The sequence below is a fragment of the Triturus cristatus genome, chromosome 2_1, assembly GCF_964204655.1.
Source record: "Triturus cristatus chromosome 2_1, aTriCri1.1, whole genome shotgun sequence".
Lineage (NCBI taxonomy): Eukaryota > Metazoa > Chordata > Amphibia > Caudata > Salamandridae > Triturus > Triturus cristatus.
The window spans coordinates 1,043,054,143-1,043,071,122 of NC_140581.1; the positions used below are offsets into that span (position 1 = coordinate 1,043,054,143).

General features: G+C 44.2%; 1 protein-coding gene across 2 annotated transcripts in view; it reads left to right on the top strand.

Moving 5' to 3' along the window:
• Positions 1 to 16,980, top strand: part of MMRN1 (multimerin 1) — a 310,831-nt gene that overhangs the window by 195,312 nt on the left and 98,539 nt on the right. For both annotated transcript variants that reach the window (XM_085635412.1, XM_085635402.1), the window contains exon 3: positions 6,933 to 7,039. In XM_085635412.1, coding sequence (XP_085491538.1) covers positions 6,933 to 7,039 — 107 coding nt within the window. The remainder of the gene's footprint in view (positions 1 to 6,932; positions 7,040 to 16,980) is intronic.

Sequence of the window (16,980 nt, forward strand, 5' to 3'; positions counted from 1 at the left end):
AGCAATTCTTTATTGCCTGTAACCTTAAAATACTGACATACGCGTTTCAACCTCCTGGCCCTTGTCAATGTCAGTAAGATGAAAATGGGAAGCACCTTTTATTATTCTGTGAAGTCATTGGGTAGTGTAAAATATCAACATAGACGACGGACCACTGTGTGACATTGCTGGCATTCATATGTCAAATGAGTGCGGCTATCTTATCATGCTCATAAAAACCCTATCAACATTCAAAACAATCACGTATTATGACATTCTTAATGCATTCATTATCTTATGCTGTGCAAACATTGATGAAACCTTCAATTCATTTAGAGAATTATTTGTTTGATGTCGACATTTATCAAACTGATTAAACCTTTTGATAGCATTGATTATTTCCATGATTCCATCATCAGAGAGCTGGATATGTTAAGGACATTAATGAAACCTAATACAGCTAACAAAAGATTCAATTTAAATTAGGAACAATGGGATGCATTGATCTCCCTTTAAGAATGATAAATCATTGGCTATCAAACCCTCCAATAAGGGTGGAAACATTGTTCTATTGCAAAAGACAACATACCAGGAAGAAGCATTGAGACTACCAGGCTACCTTGACTTGGTACTTCGAATATTTCAGACTTTCCTTGAATTTTGAATTGAACTGGGCAGTCCATGTGACAGTATGTCCTTTGAACTTGTACTCAGAATAGTTTTGGAGGACGAGCATATGTTATCCTTTTGCAAATTTTAATAGCCCGACTAACTCATCTTTTTGATTTCTGTCATAATTCCTAAATGTTAAATAAACCTTTATGGTTATGTCCTATGTTGAATTTCCTATGTAGATTTCTATGTGGGTTTCTTGTGTGGATTTTTCTTTGTTTTTCCTTTATTTGTCTAGGGCCCTTATCCTTCGGGACTCACAAACCCCTGATCCATCCAATTGCCAATTTTATTAGTAGGAATCACTGGCACCCTCCTGCTTATAAGTGTGGTGTGAACTATGCAAGCAGGAAAACATGTGAATGAATATATGCTGCAGTTCGCCTCAGGAGTGTACCAGAAACATCCTTGAAGGATGTTACACTGTTCTAGCGTACTCCTTTTCAAAGCCTTAAGAGACTGCAATTTATCTTCACCTAACAATAACCCCTTCATTTCTGATTCAGTCCACTGTACCAATTTTGCTCTCATTAACAATTATACAATTAATACAGAGAAACAAGCTAAAACTGTTACCCTTATCTAGTTCCCATCAAAATGACTTGACAGCTTTCATCAGACAATTACAATTTGTGGATTTGAAGTTAACATCAAACTTCAATATCTTAAGCAAATGCTTACATTCAGAAATTAAACTGACAACTGCAATCCCTAAATTTCACTTTTTGGGTTAAGGTAGTTTACCCTTTGCCCAATGCCTCCTATTTCAGTCCCAGTGCCCTGTCACATTCAGAAAATGTTATCTTTGTGCATTGGGTACTTCATGCCCAGTCACAGGCCTTAAAAGCATTCGCTGGAAACACCAATGTTCCTGATGTTTTTTTAACAGGCTTTATGTCTTGGATGAGCACTGAGTATGTGGTGCTGTTGAATGATTTAAGAATATAAGTAGATATTGAAGTATCAGTGCATTGAAACTGCTGGGAAGACCTACTGTTCAGTTTTCACATGGTACTGCAAGGTGACCTTTTACAATAAATACAGAATCTCGGGGCATATTTAAAAACTGGCGATAAAAAACTTATCGTCGCTTTTGCGGCCGAAAAGAGGCGATAATTTTATCGCCTAATTAGCAAGGCCACGCCAACGCGTGGAACCTTGCTTTAGCGTGGGGATCCTAACGCCCAGCTTTGCATCTCTAATGAGATGCCAAGTGGGCGTTGCTGATCTAACATGACAGGAGAAATGGCGCTAAGCGACATTTCTGCTATCAACAAGCCCCGCGCTATGAAGCATAGCGGCAGGAAAAGTAGCGATAACCCCTGTTATCGCTACTTTCCTTACGCCTGCTTCAGGACTGACTTAGCCATGATATCCCATGGAAGGTGGATATCATGGCTAAGTTTGTGAGTCCCTATCAGCAAGCTAACGCCACACTACGTGAGATTATCGCTGGTTTTCCAGCGATGATCTCACGTTAGGCAGTTAGCGTGAGGATTTTTATCGCTGAGGAGATAAGCGTTGCTAATAGCACGCTATCTCAGCGATAAAAATCCACGTTACCCGGCGATAATTATCCTCACGCTAAGAACGCTGAGTGATAATTATTGCCGGGTGTTGGTGATATGCCCCCTTATTCTGCCTATATGGAGCAAACACCCAGGAGTATTGAAGAATGGACTTCACAAAATATATCCAAATTGTTTTCAAACTCCAACCAGTTGCATCACATCGCTAAGCATTTAACTACAGCAGAACTGGTGAAAAACTGGATTTGTAATCCTTCCCTCAAGCACAATTCTCAATTTCCTACTCATTGGAATAGATATATGAATACTATAGGTCTTTCTCAGCCACAATGGCCACTAGTGCCAAATGTTTAAGCTTCACCCTAGCTAAAATTTTAAAAAGCTCTCCTTGGACACTCCTATACATAAAAGAACAAATCATCAGCTATAACCCATCAGTAATATTACACAAAGCCTCATAAAAGCAGATCTAAAGAACATAATACAAGCTATGATTATCTCACTGATTGGATAAGGGAATGCCCTACTCTCGCTCCTATTCAAGACTCAACTAGCACTTGCAGAAAGTAGTCCTACACTTTCTCAGGAACTAGGGATGGTTATTGTATCACATCCATTCTTCAAGGTAGGGTTTTGTTGGTTAAGTCTGCTCTGTGTCGAGTTATAGGTGCTGTTGGTGTAGCATGTAAGTGGTTTGGATGAAGAGTATGGATGGAAGTTTAGATGCAAAGTAAAGCAATAGGGTTTAAGATAATGCTATAGTGTGTAATCAATGATTGGGTGTTGGTGGTAGTGTGGATGTAGGTGATGCCGGATACTTCCATAATGTGCATGTGTTGGACTTGGGCCACATTTTTGCCTTCACCCTCTTGTTTTTTTTTTTTACTATTAGGACTCTGCACATTTTACCACTGCTAAGCAGTGCTGAAGAGCTTGTACTCTCTCCCTTAAACATGCTGAAATTGGCTTACACCGAATTGGCATATTCATTTACTTGTAAGTCCCTAGTAAAGTGGTACTACATGTACACATGGCAAAGAAATCAAATGCTACTAGTGGGCCTGAAGCACTAATTGTACCACCCACTAAAAGGAGCCCTTGAAAACATGTTTCAGGCCTGCCACAGCAGCCTGTAGTGCAGTGTTAAACTGTCATTTCGATCTGCAAACTAAACCTTTTGCCAGGCCTAGACTTTCTTTTTTAATACATGTAAGTCACCCTTAAGGAAGGACCTAAAGGTTTATAGGGCTGGGTGCATTGTATGTAAAAATTTGGACGTATGTTTTTCAGTTTTACATGTCCTGGAAGTGAAAAACTCCTAAAGTCATTTAAGAATGATGCAAGGTCTATCTATCCCATTGACTAACACTGGGTTACCTTAATACATTTAATATGGTCTAACCTTGGTTTGGGAGCAGACACAAATATACTGTTACACTCATATGAATTGCAATTTAAAATCATCTTTAATGGTAACGCTGGATTTTAAGTCACACTTCTGAAAATGCCATTTCTTGTGCCAACCATTTGTGCCTTCTGCCAGGGTTCTATGTCACATGACTGTGAATTATAAGGGTTTGTGAATTGCTTCCAGACAGTAATACGAAGTGGGCTTAGGTGTAGACAGGATGGGCCACCCTGTCAGGATGACTGGGGAGGGGCTGTACCCAGCCCTACTTACACTTCGAAGGGTTTTGCCTCCTGTGCATACAAAGAAACCTGACACCAGGCCTGTCCTGCCTTTTGTCACCCGCACTCTTTGGAGCTTTGACAGGGGAAGGGAAAAACTCTCCAGAACCAGATGTGGGGGCAGGAAAGGGACCCCTGCCCACACAAAGGCTGGCACAAGGTACAAATATTGGACCCTCAGAGTACACCTGGACCTGTGGAAGTTACAAAAGAACACATGCCCTGCTTTCAGGGGACTGCCCTGCTGCTTGAAGGACTGTCTTCTTGTCTGTGAAGGAAGACAGTATCTCCTTGCCTTTATCCCAGGCTAACCAGAGTGACACCAAGTGTCAGTTGGCTGACCTCCTGTGTGAGCTACAGGGACACAACAAGTGGAGAAGTGTGGCTCAATGGTTAGAGCGGCAGACCCTGATGCAGAGGTCTGGCCCGGGACCAGGGTTCAGTTCCCGCCACGGCGGGTCTTGGCGGGTCTTGGGCTCATAATTCCTCGGACCTGATTTCTCGCCTCGGTGCCTATTCTAATCATGGGTCCCACGCTGCAACTCTGGGAAATAGCTTGCTTAATCTTCACAACGGCCCCAACAGCGCTGGGATGCCTGGCTTCACCCTGGGGATGCCCAGGAGTGGACATTTCACAGGGAAAAGCCAGGAAGGGTTCCCTAGCGGTATGAGTACAGAGCCGGGAAACTCCGAAATGGGGTAGCTGTGCGCTATATAAGTACAAACACATTTACATTTACATTTACAACAAGCCTCAGAGGGCTCCCTGCAACTGCCCAGTTGATCTGCTGCACGTGGACCTGTCTGGGCCTGTAACTGGACTTGTCTGAGCCCTGCTGCTGGTCTCTGCTGGAGTGAGTCCCTGATCCCCAAGAGGGGATTCCCAGGACCTGGACCTTTTGCCTGATGTGAAAGTGTGCCCCTCCTAAAGATAAGGTGAAAATCCTGAAGTTTGGGCTCCTCGCAACTGCAAGTGGGCCCATTTGCACCAAGGCTCTGCCACTTTCGACGACCTCCAACATAAAGTTCTGGTGAGACCTGCTCTTTTCACCGTCAATGCCCTTCTGCGAAGACTATCAACACCCAACCTGCACTGTGCTGTACAGAGACAATGGTCCGCGACACTCAACTGGCTCCTCCCTGCCTCCTCTAATGCTAACAAAAGTAATCTCGCCAAACTTAGAAGGTAACTTTTCAGCGGGACTAACCTGGACCCTGAATCCAACCTGCACTCCGTTGTGGTCAACCTGAACTGATGGCTTTCCCACGGTCTACCACGACTTGATGACTGCACGTGACATTTTGTGCTCTATGTACACTAGAAACTTTAAAATTGAATATCGTTGGTTTTACCGATTGCATTTTTGTCTTTCTGGTATCATTTTGTTTAATAAAATGTACTCTATTTTCCTAAATTGGTTTGAGATTTTTCTTGTGTTTTTTCACTTGATTACTGTTTGTGTGTTGCTTAAGTACTCTACCCATTGCCTTTAAGTTAAGCCTGACTGAACTTTTTTTGGCAAGCTACCAGAGGGTTACGCACAGGTTAATATAGTGACTTTTGTTGTTCATCTTAACAAGGATTGTGGTTGCTGCCTTAGTGGGACTTTCACTCCTCTCAGCCAATAACTCAATTTATTCCACAAGTCCTGTCAGTTCATAGCTGCATTCTCTTACCCAATTTAGAAAGTGGGCAACATGGTCATCCTATTCCCATACATGCTGCTTGCCCTGCTGTCATGGTAACCATTGGTCAATAACAGCATTACCATGAAAGTCCCAAACAGGACGCTTAAGTAAGCCACAATGGAGAATTTGGATGGATTTGCATGATAAGTTCCCCTGACATGCTCAGAGAAAACTCACAGTGCAAAAAGGAATCTTTCGTTATGCATATTGGAAATATATTCATTTTGATACCTTGTTTTAGCTACCTAACTTCAAAAGCATGAACTGCTCATCTTTTCCCTCTGCGCTCCATCCAAACTCACACCATGTTTTGGAAACAAATGAAAACCTTCTTCTTTACTCTCTGTCCACTTCTTTCTGTCTTCCACTTTTATAGCTTTTGCCAGCACTATTTCTCTATGCCAGGACAACCTTTTAGTTTAAGGGAGTTATTTAGAAATGTCCAAATCAAGTGCTCAATCATATTCAGTATCCACATTTGTGACAGGAGTTCCATCAGGCCAACCAGACATGGATAAATGGTTCTGTCAATGGTCTTACTGAATGGCGGTTCCTGCCATAATAACAAGAACCACCTTTGTGTAAATACACCTGCCACGGTGTAAGAAAGCCATCTGTACTTCATACATTCTTTTGGATTTGCAGGTGTCTCTAAAGGTTCTAATTTGATAGATAACACCATGACTTTGGGTCCCGTAGCGGAATGTTGCATCCAGCCTGCCGAAAGTGTTCCTCATGCCCCTCATCTTTGTGTTAGGGATGCTTTCCATGGGTGGAGCATGGGCATTCCCATCCATCCACCAATGGATTTTGGTGCATTCCCAGACTTACTAAAGGTAGTGAACCTGGGAGTGTGTCAAAAGGATTTGCCTTCCCAGGTGAGGAGTAATGAGGAGAAATATGTTTATTTCTGCTTGTTACTTACTCTTACTATGCATGTTGCATTCTGCAGTACACATATAAAATGGTAAAAGCCTCTAAAGACTGCTTTTGTGCAGGAAGGTGTATCTTCCTGCGCACACCAATCCTGCCTGGATGCCTGCGTTGGCACAAGGCACCATACAGTGCGCCTGCGCTAGGAGACAGGAGCAATGAGCTGTATCTTAGTACTTATGGTGCATTTCTGCTGTCTCCCTCTCACACAACGCAACACAGTATCTTTGCTTGCTGTCCTGCGTTGCTTTAAATGTAGGTAAATATGCCTCAGAATCTAGAACAGTCAAATGCTTTGTTAGCTAGTCTACTGACCTACGAGTTTGGAAGGCGGCTTATGTCAGGCTTGTTAAGGAAGCACGTCTTGCATTCATTTTCCACAGTTTGTTGACGGTACCTGCATGTGATTTTGTTTTGAATGTGCCCCTTATTATACTTCAGATATCAAATGGTGACTCGTCCTGCGTACAGAATGAAGCATAAAATAGTAACATCATTGGAGTGGAAGTGCTGCCCAGGATACAGAGGAGAAAGATGCCAAATTGCAGGTCTGTATTGCCAATGATATTGTGGTATGAAGTCAAACATTACATCTTGTAATCAGCATAACATGTGTGTTTATTTTTAACCTATCATTGCATTGACAACATTTGAATAATTCAGTGTGAAAAAAAAGTAAGAGTTCAGAATAAAGTGAAAGAGCACTCTACACTCATGCCGTCGTGGGTGTGGTTCTGCAAGGCACTGTGGGACATATTAGCAAGAACCTTGTTAAAATTATCGCCGCTTTAGCGGCAGGAAACTGCCGCTAAAACGGCGATAATGGGCTTGATAATATGCCGCAGAGAATTCCAATAGAAGCCCAGGTTAGATGTGCAGGACATCTAACCTGGGCTTCTATTGGAATTCTATAACGCATATTAGCAAGCCCATTATTGCCGTTTTAGCGGCAGTTTCCTGCCGCTAAAACGGCGATAATTTTAACGAGGTTCTTGCTAATATGCCCCCGTCAGTTTCATGCACACGTGACAGGAACAGAAAAAGACAGGTGGACAAATCCTCACTATATTATGAGGCAGTCTAGTAATGACAGATTTTTGTGGTGCATTTGTAGACAGTATGGAGTATTCAGTGCTGGACACCATTGGTTTCCTCTTGCGGCGCTGATTATTGTTTTCTATGGGTAATGCCATAACAGTGCATAGCATGAATAGGGCATTACTGCTTTGAAAAACTGTACTAGTGTTGTGCACTGTTATGTTTATATTAAGGTATCCACAATACCCATTTAACACATTTGCTTTGTGCCACAGTTGGGTCTGTAGTGACTCTGACTTTTCTAATTGCTGTTCATGGTCCCCTTTTAGGAAAGATTGTATATGCAATGCTCACCATTGTGCCTTTGATGCTATTTCAACATGTAGAAATACATTAAATTCTCGCTTGAAGGTGTATTTCTGGTGCTCAGGGTTGAATGACAGAATATCGATGGCAAAAATATTGTGTCCAAAATATCGAGAAAGTAAGCACATATGGGCACGTTTAGATTTACTGTTCTTAATCCCACTTCTACATACCTTGAAGATATGTATATCATCAAGTACATATACATGGAGGTAAGTATAGTAAACCTGTGATTCAGGTGCGGCCGGCACAGGTAACAGCAGTGGGGTGGGGGCGAGGAGGGAGTCGACAGATGACTTGATAGGGAAAGTAAAACAAATAATAAAATCAAACCACTTACCTAGTGCTCGCCTCATCGCCGATTCAGCGATGCGGCGAGCTCAAGGTAAGTGTTTTTTTCCCTATCCCGTTGTCTGTCGACTTACCTTAAGCTTCTAGACAGTGGCTTAGAAGTGCATAGAATTTCCTGTCTTCCCGTCTCTCGCTCTAAGCTGGCTGAAGTGACAATGCAGGGTCGTTAGCACCCATTGTGTGAAGGCAGAGCATAGGCTATTCAGGTGTAAGTGGGGCTGTGCTCAGATCAGGAGGCCAGCAGACTAGCCCTTTGAGTCACACTGGGGTCCTGGATTCAAGATAAACTTGCATGTCCAGTTATCCTTCCCCAGCCAAGAGGCCTCAAGCCAGCTCATCAGGGTGGAAGTTCCATCAGAGCAGCAGTCCAGCAGGGTGACAATCCTTGTAGCAGCACAGCAGTCCTTCCTGGAAGAGTATCCGCATGTCCAGAAGTGTTCTGAAGAGTAGGTGTCTGAGGTCCTTCCTTCATACCCTGGTGCCCTGGTTATGGAAGGTAGGAGAAGCTTCTAGACAGTGGCTTTGAATTGCATGGAATTTTCTGCCACCCCTGCCCTGGCTCTAAGCTGGCTGAAGTGAAAATGCATTATCGTTAGGCCCTTTGTGTGAAGACAGAGCACAGGCTATTCTGCTGTAAGTGGGGCTGTGCTCATCTCCCACCCATTATACCACCCATTATACCAGCAGATGGCCCACTCAGGCACACCTGATACCTCTATTGTGCAACTGTCTGGAAGGAATTCACAAAGTCTAGCTGTCAGGTACACCCAGTCACTTGACACAGGACTGACTACAGGCACAAAAGGGCTAAGCACAGGAAAATGCCAAATTTCTAAAAGTGGCATTTACAGGAAAATGCCAACTTTCTAAAAGTGACATTTTCAATATTGTAATGTAAAATCTGACTTTATCATTAAAGAGAGTTTATCATAACAATTTCATAGACACCAAACAGGAAATATCCACCAGTTCCCAATTGGAACTTACAGTTTATAAAATGTAATAAGGAATCCCCAATGTTATTCGATGGGAGGGATAGGCCTCACAGTAGTGAAAAATGAATTTAGGCATTTTTCTCTATCAAGGCATAACACTTATAAGTACATTTCAACCTTTTAATTACACAGTACCCTGCCCTATGGGTTACCCAGGACCTACCTTAGGGGTGGCCTACATGTTATAAAAGGGGAGCTTGGCAAGGGGGTTTACATGCCAAGTCGACATGGCAGTTTAGAACCGCTTTCAGGCTGCAATGGCAGGCCTGGGACACGTTTTACAGTGCTACTTAAGTGGGTGGCACAACAAATGCGGTAGCCTCATTTGTAGCATTACATTTATAGGCCATAGATATGCGTCATACCACTCTACGAGGGACTCGCAAGTTAATTAAATATGGCAATTAGGTATAAGCTAATTTAACCATGTTTTAGGGAAGTGAGCACAAGCACTTTAGCACTGGTTAGCAGCGCCAAAGTGTGCAGAGTCCTAAGGCCAGCAAAAATAGGTTCAGCAAAATGGAGGAGTCACAACAAATTAGGTGAAAGACCACCCTAAGGTTGACAGGTCAGACAACAAAACTCTGCAGCCTTGTATGAAAACTAAGCCTTAGTGCTTAAAGTGCCAATTCCTGACCAGCAATGCTTCGAGGCAAAACAAAAACACAAAAACAAATGTTCATTGAGAGCTTGTACACAACATTTGCATTTTAAATGGCTCACATCACACCTTAAGGTATTTTTACTACTAAATTGACCCAAAAATGCAATTCCTGGTGCTTGATATGGAGAAAGTCACACCCAGAGTTGACAAAGTTTCAAAATAGAGAAAACGTACATGATTACAACCATGGCTAGAAATATGCGATTGTATTCACTTTTTAACTAAGGTTTACCTTAAAATACATTTATTCCAACTGCTTTTATCATGTTACGTTCTGTTATGTCAATTTGTAGAGCGCACTAATTACTTGTGAGGATAGCCAGGTGCGTGAGCAAGTGAGTGGGCGTATCGTCTCGTCTGGATTAATCAGCTTCTTGTGGAAATCAAGAAAAGAGGAGGAGTCCCTGATATACTGGGGGATGTCATACCATGTTTAGGTGATGATGTAACAGAATGAACGACCTCCTGCTCTGTTTTTGAGAATGTGGCGAGGGAGTGAGCAGGAGAGCGGTAGATTGTCGGTGTCTGGTCACAGGCACGGCCGGTACAGGTGAGAGCCGTGGAAGAGTGGAGCAGGGGAGAAGTCGACGGACTACGGAATAGGAAAAATAAAATAAAAAATAAAATAAAACCTCATACCTTGCACCTGCCGCATCTTCGACTTGGCGATGCGGCAAGCACAAGGTAAGTGGTTTTATTCATTTTTTAATTTTATTTTCCCTATTCCGTCATCTGGCGAAGACCCCCCTGCCGCTGCGCTCCACTGCCCTACCGCTCTTGCCTGTACTGCCCGCGCCTGTCTGGTCGACTGGTGAAAGTGTATGAGGCTGGTAATGTACGTTGATCCAATGTTGTATAGGGCTTTGTGCGTGTGAGTGAAGAGTTTGGATTGCCTACGTTTGTGAATGGGGAACCAGTGAAGCTCCTTGAGGTGTGGTGCGATGTGGGTGCATTGTGGGAGGTCTAGTATGAGTCCAGAGGTGGCTAAACATAAACCTCCTCCTACTGAAGGACTGGGCTATTCTAAGGCCCAGCGGTGCCAGGGGACAACACCTGAAACCTTCGTGGGTTACCTGTTCCGGCGTCTCGCCATACAAAGGACTACGCCAGGTGCCAAAACAGGTCGACAGTCAGGGCATCAGTCCGTCGCAGCCGTCAGGAGGCGGGAATCTTCGCGGGAAAAGTCTTTGGGCCACTTATTTCGACAACTGGATCGATGAAGCGGGGTGCACCTTCCCTCGGAGATTTCACACGAAGTTCCTCACGATCGTCGGGCTTTGGACCGGTACCGCTGATGTCGCCCCACGTTGGGCGCCAACTGAAGGACTGGGCTATTCTAAGGCCCAGCGGTGCCAGGGGACAACACCTGAAACCTTCGTGGGTTACCTGTTCCGGCGTACAAAACACAGAGACACGGGACACTTCCGGCGGCGTCAAAGATCAGCGTTTATTTACTGCAGGGATACAGAAATCGCAAGAAGTACACAACGTGTAGGTTCTGAGAGACTGCTTCGAATTGCAAAAGTGGATCGCTCCTTTTATACACATTTTCGTCATAGCACAACATGACGAACAAAGGTTACAACTCCGTTCCCACAGTAAAATTCAAAGGGTCGCATTCATGTTTCAGAAGCCCGGAACATAATTACAGCAACATTGCCGGTTCCCAACTGTAAAAGCACATCATCCCCACATTAAGCACATTCCATTCTGATTGTAAACGAATTAGGAGAAGGGACAGAAACAGATGTAAAGGAAAAACAAGGATGCACAACAGATTGGAAAAGAGTGTAGAGAGTAATAACAGAAACTTGATTGCAGGATCAAAGACCTCGTGCCTAATGCATGCATGACTGAAACAATAGACTGGCACGGCAAGATGAGCCTTGAGCGGGGCCATCTGCCTTTGCCGTGTCATTTCCCTTATCATAAAAGACACCCTCAAAGAAGCACGTGTCCTTCGTGAAAGCTTGGGAATCCCAGGGTCACAAAGCGGACAAGGTCCGTTCGCTGGCTACTTGTGGGCAAGAAACAAAATGGATGCCGCATCTAAAATGGAACCCGAGGGTTCGGATGGACATACCCAGTAATGAGACGAACCATACGTAGTAGCGTAGCGAAAACGCGTACACCCACTAAACTCGTCATTTGCGGTTCGTAGATACCAAACTCGTCCATATTCGAACACACCCAAAAAGTGTCGTTCCGATTCACACGGAACCTCAGACGCTCCTTTTGCCCTCATGTAGGCAAGCACTAGTCGAGATCAGAATCGATTTCGATATTCATCAAATCGTTCAGCTGTTGCTGGAACATCATTCTATCCATCAATGTCTCCTTGGTAACAGATGGCCGTCTTATACACGTTGTAGCACAAAGACTACATAAGGCAGGACCACACTGCACACAAAGACAACACGTGAACAGAAACGTCACAACAACCCCTACGATCATCAGAATCTTCCAACCCCAAGTTGATATCAGACCCCAAAACCATCCTAGAAGTGTCCAATTACCTTCGTCCACGTGTATGGACTCGGAAATCTTATGCAACTTCGAGATGGCTTGGTAAACAGTTGGAGCGTTGTCAGGAATGAAAATGCAACAACTCGAGTGGATAACTTTGCACACACCACCTCTATCTGCAAGAACAACATCTAGAACCATACGGTTCTGCAACGTCATGAGTCTATCCGCCTGAAGTTCTGCTGTTAAATTACCAAGAGCACTCGCAGTTATGTTAGAAGTCGACTCTACCACACGGGTCAACTGTCTTAGGTTCCTACTATTAACCATAGGTCCCCAAAACGGCAAGAAACCCTTAAAGAAGTCTCCTGCTTCTTGACCGGCAGTATCCTCTTCGCTAATAACGCCTCTCACAATTCTAGTTTTGTGATAGTCTGAGGCAACTGTAAAAGTCGGTGGCAAAAGATTCGCAATATAACAGGTACCCGAGAAGTCACGGGGCAACCATGTATATGCACGTTCATAACATACAAAATAGGTACCCTTGGCAGTCAGAAAAACAGGGGAAGAGAGCATCGGTAGAACATACGTATCAGTACAAGCACTGTTCCCAAGTTGTGCTCTCGGATTTCGACCAAGACCTTTCAAGCAGAAATTACCGAGGTGGGGTACGATCCATATTGGAGACGAGCTCTTGAGCTGTCTATCACCCACTGACGTACTATACTCAGCCTCACTCAGATCCTTATAGGCTTGCACCTCTTCATCTGGAATAAGCGATGCATCAAAAATATCTCTATCTAGATCAGCAATCGCTATCGCCAAAGGCTTGTGGTACGGACCAGGACCAAAGTTTGCAGAGCGTGGCTCTCGACTGGGGTAGGAATCTAGTGCACTACGGAACATAGTTTGGAATGCTCGAGCTGACCCTTGGGAGCTATAAGGAAGAACCAGATATGGAATACCCCTATCCATGGTATGTGGCATTAACCCACACACCCAACAGTTGGTAGTATTCATCACCAGCTGATGCTGATGTAGGAGTTGAACGAAGGAGTTATTCATGAATTCCAACGTCTAACCTGTTCATGTTGGGGCAGGGGATGAAAAGAATGTGGAGAAACAGTGGTAATAGAGCTTGGTTTAGGAGAAAGAGTAGGTGAAATGGAAGGCAATAACGACTGTATTCCAAAATACACTCCACCCACCAATAGCATAGACACGGTCAGAAACAGCAGAAATACCTGACACAAAAAACATTTGGTTCGTACAATCTTATGTAATTTTGATCTTTGCGCCGACATCCTTTCTACTTCCAACAGCTTAGAGAATGCCATCCTCTAAAAACCGTCCGTGACGTACTTGACGCACTTCGTTCTGAGTAGCGATTATCAATTCCCAGGAATTCCCAGGAGTCGACAAAAGTAACCGACCTAGTGTCAGAAACCTGCTAAACAGAAAGGAGTACCCGCACGGCCCTACGGTTAACCCGGATGATAGGTTTTCCTAAACACTCGGCTTAATACAAATCTCTTTAGCTGTGAAAAGCACACATAAAAAGAAACTAAAAAAAAATGTAATTGTTCGTAATATTCGTGGCAACAGTAAAGGAAAATATAAGAAAAAGTTTATTAGTCTTTGTTACGTGGACGAAGAAAGTATCGATTTCTTCCAGGTCGAGTCTGTTCTTCAAATAATTGTTCAGCTGGTGAAACAATGTTCAGTTGATTGGATGACGATTCAGACCTCGAGTTCTCTTCAACTGACGACTCAACAGAGGTGTCTGGCTGCAATGAATTGTCTCCTACAGGTTGAGCATCGCTAAACGGCACAAAGCATAGAGGGGTCTCGGTTTCCGTTGCCGCAATACCAGTTCTCACCCAACTATCTGTTGGTGAAGGGATCGGCACCTTCTTGGTATGGCCGGCGTGTACCCAGTTCTTTCTGCCTTCCAACCGAACTGCAGTCCTTGTAGCCAATAGCACTTGAAAGGGTCCCACAAATCTCGGCTCCAAGTTGTGTTTTCGGCCAAAATTTCGGGTAACAACCCAGTCACCTGGCTGGAGCCGATGTCCAGGACCCTCTGTCTGTGCCGGTAGAGCTTCAAAGACCTGTTGATGAATTAACCTCAGTTTAGTAGTCAGATCATGAAGATAATCAATTAGCATTGGATACTCAAGACTATCAAAGGCCTTAGGTCTCGGAACTCCCCAAATGTTCGCAGGGCGGCCGAACACAATCTCATATGGGCTGAGCCCTACTTGAGAGTGTACAGTCGCTCTGGTTGATAAGAGAGCCAGAGGCAAGGCATCAGGCCATGACAAACCAGTCGTAGCTTGTATCTTCGCAAGTTTCAGCTTCAGAGTACCATTGTACCCTTCAACCAAACCCGCTGCCTGAGGATGATTGGCGCTATGGAATTTCTGTCGAATTCCAAGGCCCTTACACACACTCTGCATCACACTTCCCACAAACTCGCTTCCGTTATCTGACCACACAATCCGTGGCATTCCATACCGAGGGAAGTATTCCTTCAGTAGGACTTTCGCTGTGGACAGGGCAGTATTATCCTTAAGAGGATAGGCCTCAATCCATCTGGAGAACGCACAAACCACAACTAAAACGTACTTCAGGTTATTGCATCTCTCCATATGGATGAAGTCCAGCTGGATAACCTCAAAGGGACAGGCAGGAGGAGCAAAATGACCAGGTGGAGTGGGGGTGCCCTTGCCAGGATTATGCATCAAACACACCATACAATTCTTAACCACTCTCTCAGCACATTTAGCAATACCATCGTTCTTCCACACAGGAGACAATAACTTGCATATACCTTTCGCACTAATGTGTGACAACCCATGAGCCATAGTCACGACGGCTAGTACATATGCATCCGGTAACATCCACCTCTGACGTTCCGACAAGTCAACCCATTCTCCATGTATGTCCAACTTTCCCGTATTTTCTTTCCACTTGGTCTTTTCAATTTCAGTGGCCTCATTCTAAATTGTTTTCACGCTCTCAACAGTATCTTCACACATACCAGTCTCCGTCGGCCATCTCACTGAACTTGTAACATACATTCGGGTTGCAAGATTCTTAGCCGTTTCCTTAGCAATCTCGTCTGCAAATGCATTACCACGACCAACATCATCCGTAACCTTTCGGTGGGCACTACATTTAACAATCGCTACCTGTTTAGGCAATGTAAGTGCATCCAAAAGATCATTCACGAGCTGCCCGTGTTGGATCTTCGTACCATGCGATGTCATAAATCCTCTTTCTCTCCACAATCGACCAAAACTATGTGCAACACCGAATGCATACTGACTATCGGTGAACACATTCACTCGCTTTCCTTTAGACAAAACGCACGCTCTTGTCAATGCAATCAATTCTGCCGCTTGCGCTGAATTCTGACTCAATCTCGCAGTTTCCACAACCGTGCTCAACGTCACTACAGCATACGCAGTCGTCACATCACCATTCGGCAACTTAAAACATGAACCATCAACATACAAAGTACCATCGGGGTCTGTCAATGGAGTGTTTTTTAGGTCCACACGACCCTTCGTTTCTTCCTCAGTTCGTAAATAACAATCATGTGGTGGTACATCATTTGTTTCCATATTAATCGGCAACAATGTCGCCGGATTCAGTACATTACAACGCTTGATCTGTATATGACTTGCCAAAAGTGTCAACTCATACCCTGACAACCTTGCACTCGTCAGATGTTGAGTTTTTGTCCGATTCAGGAGAGTGTCAACTGCATGCGGAACCATCACTATGAGCATATTATCCATGACCAGACCTGCGGATTGTCGAATAGACATTGCAGCTGCCGCTGTCGCCCTCAAGCAACTTGGCAACGCTCTAGCTACCGGGTCTAAAGTCGAGGAAAAAAACGCACATGGACGCTGCTTACCACCGAATTGTTGCGTCAAAACACTCAACGCACAACCTTCTCTCTCATGAACGTATAGTGTAAATGGCTTACTGTAATCAGGAGTACCTAACACAGGAGCCGAACACAACGCATCACGTAGTTCAGAAAAACTTTTCTGACATTCTTCCGTCTATGGTAAAGGAGTCGAGACATCCTTGCACGTGAGAGCTATCAATGGCTTCGTTAACAGTGAAAAATTTGGAATCCACTGTCTGCAGTATGACGTGATACCTAGAAAGGCACGCACATCTCTCTGAGTTGTTGGCACAGTCATTCGAGCAATTGCTGCAATTCTTTCAGGGGTCAACCTTCTTCCCGCCTTTGACAATAAGTGACCTAGATAGGTTACTTCTTGACAACAATTTTGTAGTTTAGAAGGCGATACTTTGTGATGTAAGTCACATAGATGCTGTAACAGTGATACTGTAGCAGTTTTGCAAATCTGTTCAGTGTCAGCAGCTACCAACAGATCATCGACGTACTGAATCAAAGCCGCACCAGCCGGCAACACAAACGCATCAAGTTGACTCTTAAGAGCTTGACTGTAAATCGATGGACTCTCACAGTAGCCCTGAGGTGCGCGTTTGAACCTGAAGCTGCGACCACCTAATGAGAAACCGAATAAATCTCTGCTTTCCTCAGCAATCGGAATGCTAAAGA